The sequence below is a fragment of the Dipodomys ordii genome, unplaced genomic scaffold, assembly GCF_000151885.1.
Source record: "Dipodomys ordii isolate 6190 unplaced genomic scaffold, Dord_2.0 Scaffold2, whole genome shotgun sequence".
Lineage (NCBI taxonomy): Eukaryota > Metazoa > Chordata > Mammalia > Rodentia > Heteromyidae > Dipodomys > Dipodomys ordii.
In genome coordinates, this window is record NW_012267218.1 from 1,388,668 (window position 1) to 1,397,483 (window position 8,816).

At 44.8% G+C, this 8,816-nt stretch overlaps 2 protein-coding genes across 2 annotated transcripts in view; one reads left to right on the forward strand and one right to left on the reverse strand.

Annotated features, from left to right (window-relative positions):
- The window catches only part of Tdrd9 (tudor domain containing 9), a 91,769-nt gene extending 85,940 nt beyond the window's left edge, over positions 1–5,829 (reverse strand). Inside the window, exon 1 of the mRNA XM_013012848.1 lies at positions 5,606–5,829. Within this exon, the coding sequence (XP_012868302.1) occupies positions 5,606–5,829 (224 nt within the window). The remainder of the gene's footprint in view (positions 1–5,605) is intronic.
- On the forward strand, positions 1,515–2,649 carry Rd3l (retinal degeneration 3-like). The gene is made up of 2 exons (XM_013014597.1): positions 1,515–1,816; positions 2,355–2,649. Exons 1-2 carry the CDS (start codon positions 1,515–1,517, stop codon positions 2,647–2,649), a joined length of 597 nt encoding a protein of 198 aa, XP_012870051.1.
- Positions 5,830–8,816: the final 2,987 nt, after the last annotated feature.

An 8,816-nucleotide genomic window follows, 5' to 3' on the forward strand; every position in this document is an offset into this window, starting at 1 on the left:
GGACCTTTTGTACTCCACTCTTTAGCAAAACAAACAAATAGAAAATTAACACAATGAAGACACCACACACACTAAATATTGAGTACAAGTGTTTCATGTGCAGCTCCAAGACAAAATACCAAGACATTTTCTGTGATGATCTGTAAGATTTTTGTTCTGCACTTTACATATTCTTACCTCTGTTTTTCCAGTTAATAATCCATTAGTGCCTTATTATACGTAGCCAAAGAGATTAAATACACTTCTAAATTATCAGGGCAGGAGGCATGGCTCAAGTGATAGAACTTCTGCCTAGCAAGCCTAAGACCCTGAGTTTGAATCCAAATGCTGCCAAATGTGAAAATAATTACCTACCGAAATGTTTAAAATGTCCCTTAGCATCTCAACTTGCTTAAATACACAAATTTACTATTTTTCAAGAAAAAGCAAAGATGGCACACAGAATTTGCTAAGTATTTCATGAGTATTTGATGCAGCATGCTTTGCTAATTTTTACTCAATTACAACAAGCTTTCTCAGACTGTGTATTTTGCAAATAATTAAGTCTGGTATCTTGTCCTGCTTTCATTAGAGGGACAATGACCTGGCTTCAAGTTAAGCTGAAGAATAAAAGCAACATGGTTATTTTTAGAGCTCTACAGGCATAAAAATACAGCACTAAACTGTGACCTGCAGCTATGCACAGCAAAGCATCACATCATGCGACCGTCTTCACTGGAGCCAGGAGCGCATCTGTGGTGCCTCGGTGAACGGACTGCTTCTCAGCTCATCACCAAAGACCTGTCAGCTTGCATTTGGGACCAGCGTCCACAGCTGGCAACATCTTTTCCCAATAGAATTAAAAGGGAGACCATTATACAAACTGTGAAGATTAACTAGTAAGTTATTTTTGTCATTTCTTCTAGCTTATTTCCAAGGTGAATTAATGAGCATTCTCTCCAAATGAAGACATCACAACCTCATTCCTCACATAGAAAGTTGTTTATTTTGAACAGTTTCAGTGGGTAAGCCGGGAGGCTCACTGCTTCCACAGAGGACATATCGAGGAGAACCCGTAAGCCTGACTGGAACACAGCCTCGTCACCGATCCAGGTGAACTTTGGCAACATCCCAACACCAGCTCCACCCACGTGGCAGGTAAGCTTTAAGCCTTTTCTGAACAAGTGTACCTTTTTGAGACACGCTTTTATATAGCACTCTTCAGTATGATAGTATCTAAAACATCCTAACAACTTTTATTGCAAGTGTTATTTTCAGAAACTATTCAGTCTGTAGTCATCTCTGACTTTGTCTATTTAGTTTCTGCTTAGCTATATATGTATTTTCCAAGCTTGGTTTTTTTACATTGACCTAGTTAGAAACTGAAAGACTTTAATCCTTAGTCTAATCTTACTTTGACCTGTATATCCAACTAGTGAAAAAGGCATACACTTTTCTGGTAATTTCATTTAAAAAGTATTGTAAAATTACTATTATAAGAATAAATATTTGCTCATCAGAACCACAGGCTAAAAATGCCACTTTTCCGCTGGATGAAATGGCCAAGAAATGAGTCGTCGTACAAGTCCACACATTACGCTGGCTCAGACATAGTGACAAAAACTCTGCTTCGGGAATTAAAGTGGCATCTCAAGGAGCGAGAGAGATTAATACAAGAGATAGAAAATGAACAGAAAGTGAAAAAAACTGGTGTGGATTACAACTGGCTGAGAAGCTACCAGAATCCCCATGTAACTATCCCAGCTACTGAACAAAGACAACTTGAAACCCTTTGCTCCCAAGTTCAACCTTGCCAAACTGGAACCATTCTCAGCAGGTAAAACTACCAGGTTCTCAGGCTGGGAAGGTGGCTCGGTGGTTGAGTGCTTTTAGCATGCATGATGCCCTAGGTTTGATTCCTCAGTACCACATAGACAGAAAAAGCCAGAAGTAGCACTGTGGTTCAAGTGGTAGAGCACTAACCTTGAGCACAGAGAGGCTCAGGGATAGTGCCCAGGCCCTGACTTCAAGCCCCAGGACTAGCCAGAAAAAAAAAACAAAAACACCATGTTCTCTTCTGATGATATGTGATGCTGCCCAGTCTAAGTCCCTCACATATTCAGACTAGAAATTGTGATGTTATATAAAGTTATACCCATCAAATCCCTAGATACAGGGGGAATAGACCTGTCCCTAGCTATCTCACTGTAGGATATTTTTTAAATCACAATCCGATTTTCTTTACCAGAAGCATAGTTTTAAAGCATAAATTTATGTGCAGATTTTTCTAAAGGTGAGTAATTAGTACACAATGACATTATGTAAGTTGTATTTAGGAAATGAAGAAAAGAACATTTATTCTCCATCCTCTCTAGATTTCGGGAAGTTTTGGCAGAAAATGATGTACTGCCATGGGAAATTGTCTACATCTTCAAGCAAGTTCTAAAAGACTTTCTGAGCAGTCCCGACAGAGATCACCAGCACCAGGGCCCACAGGACCCCTGGGGTGCTCGCCGCCCTCCCTCAGGGCTTGCGGGCGAAAGCTCCCAGAGTCCAGACAAAGATGAAATACCCACTATTTCAAGTTATGTAGACAGAAACACAAAGAACAGGTTCCCAGCATGCTCATACAGAATATGGAACCTGCCGTATTATCACCCATCAAATTAAGGTACTCATTTAGTGGGGTTTTTATAGCCATCTTAGAATCGTAACTATTCATATTATCAATAAGAAAAGTGATAGGTAGCTTCAAATTTCTGTTACAATGCCAGAAGTTAACATTTCTGTGGAAGTATCCTGTTTTAAATTGTATTCTATAAATATGCAATGTTTTCATTCAACAGTATACTTTTACTTTTTATTTTTTTGGTATTGGGGATCGAACCCAGGACGTTGCACTTGCTAGGCAAGCGCTTTGCCACTGAGCTACATCCCAGCCCACCAACAGCATACTTTTAAAAAGTGTTTCCTGAACCCTGGGCCTGGGTGCTGTCCCTCAGCTCTTCAGCTCAAGGCTAGTGCTCTACCACTTGAGCCACAGCACCACTTCAGGCTTTTTTCTTTTTGCTTATGTGGTGCTAAAGAATCGAACCCAGGGCTTCATGCATGCTAGGCAAGCACTCTACCACTGAGCCACCTTCCCAGCCCTGAAGTATTTTCTTATACCTCAAACAAATCACACAGAACCTAAAGCAATTTAATATAAAGCCTGACAAATTAAACTGTGAAACTTAGCTTGACTTTTATTCTAGAATAAAGAATTGATGTAAATATTTCATATACAATACAGCAGGGGATAGGGACTAGACTCAGAGGGAAGGAATATAATGTAGATAACATGCAGTTTATAAACAAAGGAGTGCTTTACCCTGACAAGAATAGTCATTTTTAATCACAGTATTTTTAACTCAACAATAATGGGAAGTATTTTAAATTAGCCTTATATTTTATCAATAAAAATAAATGGACTGATCTGGAAACTTGAAGAGAAGGGTGGGGTTTTGAAAGATGGAAGGGATGACACTGATGAATATATACTGTACTTATTAACAGACATGTTGAATTAAACCCCTTTGTATAACTACTTAAATGTTAAAAAAAAAATGGACTGGTTTAACATTCCCGGCTGGGAATGTGGCTTAGTGGCAGCAGAGTGCTTGCCTAGCATGCATGAAGCCCTGGGTTCAAGTCTTCAGTACCACACAAGCAGAAAAGGCTGGAAGTGGAGCTGTGGCTCAAGTGGTAGGAGTGCTAGCTAACCTTGAGCAAAAGCAGCTCAGGGACACTGCCCAGGCCCTGAGTTCAAGCCACAGGACTGGGGGGAAAAAAATCAATGCTAACATACAATTTAAATCTGTATTATGCTCATAAAAAATAGCAAAATATTTAGCATATAAAATTTAATGTATTTTATAGCTTCCTTAAATAAAAGAAAATGCAACAATCAGATTCATCCTTCCAGTAAAAACCTTTAGCCCTTGTGGTGTCTATACTTGTATTAGTTTTCTTTCATCTAAAAAGGAAAAAAAAAAATCAAACCTAAAACTAGATACATTGTACATTAAATACATACAAGTGTGCGCGCACACACACACTTCTCTTTTCTGCTTGCCTGGCTATCTAGTGTTATATCATTTTCAACTGGCCTCTCAATTTGGTCTTAAATGCCATCCATGCAATAAATACATGTAGTCAGGTTTAATAAAACAAGGAAAATGGAACACAGTTCGAACTACATTTGAAATAAAGACTCTACACACAATTGTTCCTTTTGGGGGGGGGGGGGATCTGGTCGTGGGGCCTGAACTCTGGGCCTAGGCACTGTCCTCAGCTCTTCAGCTCAAGGCTAGCACTCTACCACTTGAGCCACAGCGCCACTTCCGGCTTTTTTTTTCTTTTTGCTTATGTGGTGCTGGGGAATAGAACCCAGGGCCTCAGGCATGCAATGTAAGCGCTCTACCACTGAGCCACCTTCCCAGCCCCAACTGTTCCTTTCTTGCTCCATGACATAACACAGAGTTTCTTCATCAGACTGTAAGGTTTCTTAAGAATGTAAACTATTTATGAGAGATAAATGTTCCCAAAAGTACATAACTGCTAACTGTGCACAAATATAAAAAGTAGCAAACATAGTCAGGCACAGTGGTACATAACTTAACTCCCAACTACTTGAGAAGATGAGGCAGGAAGAGCATTTCTGAGTCCACAACTTCAAGACCAGCCTAACACAGTGAATCCCCACCTCAGAAGTAAACATAAAAATAATTGTTTTCAAAGAAAGTAACAAGGAGTTTTAAGAAAATATCAATAATAAATAATTAATAAATTATTCTTGATTGCAAAAACAGACTGTGGAGTTTGTCTCTGAAGTCAGTACTAGAACTGGTAACTTCCTGGGTCTCTCAGGAAGGAAATGCCACGGGCATTCTTCTGCACAGCAACTCAGACAACTCAGAGAGGGCAATCCTATATACTGACAGGAAGAAAACACTGTATCCAACAACTCTGCCCCAAAGCTCAGACTGAGGCAGTAGGCAGCGGTGTCATTCTACCAGCCGGGAGAGTGAATCCTCTGCTAGTCCAAGTCACCCACGGTGCAAACGATTCATTTCACAACCACACTTTAAAAGGGAATCAAAGAACAGACTGTTTTTGGAGTTTCTCCCTCTCACTTCATTGTTGGCGCCTAAAACCCACACCAGGTGTAGTGACGCATGCTTGTAACCCCGGCTACTTGGCAGGTGAAGGCAGGAGGATAGAGCCTGAGGCCAGCCCTGACAAAGATGGCGAGACTCCGTCTCAAAAAAACCAATAAAATAGAGCTGGGAGCCGGTGGCTCACGCGTGTCATCCTAGCTACTCAGGAGGCTGAGCTCGAGGATCGCGGTTCAAAGCCAGCCTGGGTAGGGAAAATAATCCGTGAGACTCTTTGGATCCAATTAACCAGAAAAAAAGCTGGAAGCCGAGCTGTGGCTCAGGTGGTAGAGCACCAGCCCTGTGTGAAAAAGCTACGCACACACGCACACACACGCACGCACGCACGCACACACACACACACGCGAGGGCCGGACCTGAGGGGGAGGGACGCCCCACCTCCCCCACCCCCCACCCCGCCCCCACTCTACCTCCTGGAGGCCGAGGCCAGGCTCGTGGGCGCCGGAGCCTGGGTGGGGACCGGGGGCGAGGCCACCGGGGCCGGAACTGGAGCTGGGGCCTGGGCCGCGGCCGCGTCCCGGCCCGGCGCCTCAGCCGGGAAGGCGGGCGGCGAGCCCAGCAGCTCCACATTGGTCACCGTCTTCCCGATGGTGAACCAGTCGTTAATCTGGTCGATGGTGAGCTTCCGCAACATCCTGGGAGTGGCGGGTCTGCGCGGCGTCAACCGCCTGCCTGGCCCGAGTGGCGGGAACACCCCACGCGGAAAACGTCTGGTACCGCACCGGAAGACCCGCCCCACCGGCCCAGGCCCTCCAATCAGAGCGTGCGCTCGACGGGGAGGGCGGAGCCAGGCCTCTGAGCCCTGCACGTGGGCCTCACGCACGCACGAGCACGACGAGGCCGGCCTAGCGCGCGAGGCCTGCTGGGACAGCAGGTCAGGTGACCGGAGCCAGGCCGAGGGCCTCGAGGCGCGGGGCGGGTCCTGTGCTCGGGTGCGTCGGGAGGTTCAGGTTCGCCAGGCCGGCGGGGCACGCCTCCCGCCTGTCCCGGACCGAGCGGGCACGGCCCCGAGGGCCCGGCCGCACCCCGCAGGACGGTCGGACAGGCTTGCCGCGGAGGGAAGGCGGTGGAAGGCCTCAAACCACTCGGGCGAGGGACTGACTGCGTGAGCTTCAGGAGCCAGCCCGCGCCTAGGCCTCCACCAAGCAGCACGGCCGGCGCAGCCACTGAGCAAATCGGCGAGACAGTCCTTTCCAGAACATTCCACGTGTGTTGAGTATTCTCTTTTCCTCGGAGTGTTGGGATTTGAAACGAAGCATATTAAAAGCCTATTGATCTCATGTAGTCAGAAGTTCCCAGGCTTAGCCTTGCAACAGCATCGCATGATGGTCTTAACTTTCTCCCAAGTGCTCATTCTTGCCCTCAGCAGTTTTCAAAGTCATCCTGTTTAAAATTTATCTCAAGTGGTCAAGTGGCGCTGTGGCTCAAGTGGTTAAATATATTTCACCCTCAGAGCCTCTTTAATTAACACTCAGGGTGGGGGAGGGTGTGCCTAGATTTGGACTTGATCTCAGGGCCACTCACGCATGGTACTCATCAATTGAGCCAAGCATCCGCTTGTGTTTTTGCTAGTTATTTACAGATAAGAGTCTCCCGTTTTATAAGCCAAAGATTGTAGGCATGACCCACCAGCACCAGGCTCTCTTCACACTCTTAACAGTGAAGACCCTAAAGAGCATTTATTTATGTCATCTATATGAGGGATTTCAACTGATATTAATTAAAACAATAATAAACACATTTGATGTTAGGGAATATTTTTGTGAGAGACAATATATCCCCACCCCAAAAAAAAGTCATGTATGTGAAGAGTGACATGACTATTTTCATATTCACTGTTTCCTTGGTGTCTGGCTGAATGGAAGGAAGCTGCTCAAATCGGTTGTGATATTTCTGTTCTTTCTAGAACCAGTGAGCCTCTAAAGAGGTCTCCAAAAGGGAGGAGGTTTATTCCTTGGGTACTGAGTTCATGATGTTGTCACAGAATTATTGTAGGACATATGGAGGTAGAGCCAAGAAATTTTATTTGCAAGGCAAAACAAAGGAAAGGACAGTACAAGACTTACATGCTCCAAAATGAAGACTCAAGTTTTTAGGCCCCAGGCCCAAATTCCTTGAATTTCACATCAGGTTCAACCACTTGCTCCAACTCACTCACTAAAGAGATGAGTGATGGAGAAGGGCAAAGAAAGACTTGTTACCTAGTTTGGGTAACCAACAAGAGAAAAAGTAAATGTTCAGCCCAAATTCAGTCATCTTGAGCCTTAGGTTTAAATAGACAAAGAATTCAGGGGCAGGGGTGCTGGAAGAGAGAGGGATGCGTAATATTAGACAACCCGGGTCTCAGGCGTATTGGAGGTAGATCGCATCTCAGTCCAGGCTTGGGGAGGGGTTTCAGGTGCATTATCACTGTCATCAGGGGTGTGGTGTTGTAGTTTTTGTTGACTGGGTGGCCAGGTGTCCTGCTGGTCTCTGCTGTTTCTTTCCTTGTGGGCAGTCTTTTCTATCCTTCCTTGGAAAAATCGTTAAGTCCTGTCCTCTCTGGATTCCAAGGTGGCTGCAGTAGAGAATGGCTTAGACCAAAGGATAGCTGCAAGGTCGAGGCAGGGGAGCCCAGCTTTTCTCCTGCTTTGAGACAATTTGTGGACCCAAGTAATGAGTCAGCGCTTCTCAAAAAAACAAAAAGCAGCTGAAGTACCTGTTACAACATCAGAGGATTTTTTTTTTTTGTCCGTCATGGGGCTTGAACTCAGAGCCTGGGCATTGTCTCTGAGCTCTATTTTGTTCAAGGCTAGCGCCCTAGCACTTTGAGCCACAGCGCCACTTTGGGTTTCCTACTGGTTAATTGCAGATAAAAGTCTCATGGACTTTCCTGCTTTGGCTGGCTTTTAACTGTAATCCTCAAATCTCAGCCTCCTGAGTAGCTAGAATTACAGTGTGAGCCACCAGTGCCCAGCATTAGAGGAATTTATGGTGAAAAAGTGGGTTGAGGGTTTGGCTTAAATTCATGCTTGTTTTGGATTTGTGGTATATTGGATCGCTCTTGCTGTTATACTGTTTTGAAATTGCTCAATTGGGCCCAGAGATATCAAGTCTTGTCAGTTCAATCAATTTGGGTCATTGTGACCCAAAACAAAATTTCTTTAAATAAAGAAAGGGTTTTATCATAGGTTCCTTTTAAGTTAGGTGTCCTTCCTAAAGGTAAATATTCTCCAAAATATTTTGCAAACATAACTGTTACCAAAAGAGCCATTTTACCCAGTGTTTTGCTCCCAGGATAGGTGGAAAAGTGTCTTTTATCCCAACTCAGTTCTCAGTAATCACTTGGTCAAGCAGGTAAGATCCAAGGGGACAGTCTCTCCCCCTCCTCTCCCCGCCCCTGTCTGTTCATTCTGTTCATGCTTCTGGGCAGCTTTTTCTTGACTTTTAATTCAACAATTCTTCCACTATCTGAGCAACTAAAAGCTAATTTGGCTCTTTATTACCTAAGTGGGCTTTTCCAAGTCCCGCCAATGTTCTCTTGGCTTTCTGTTTCATGTTTTCCGTAAACATGAACAGCAGGGCTAACGGTCGCGCGGTCCGCGCAGGGCGAGGGCCGCCGGGGGCGCTGTGGCGCGCAGG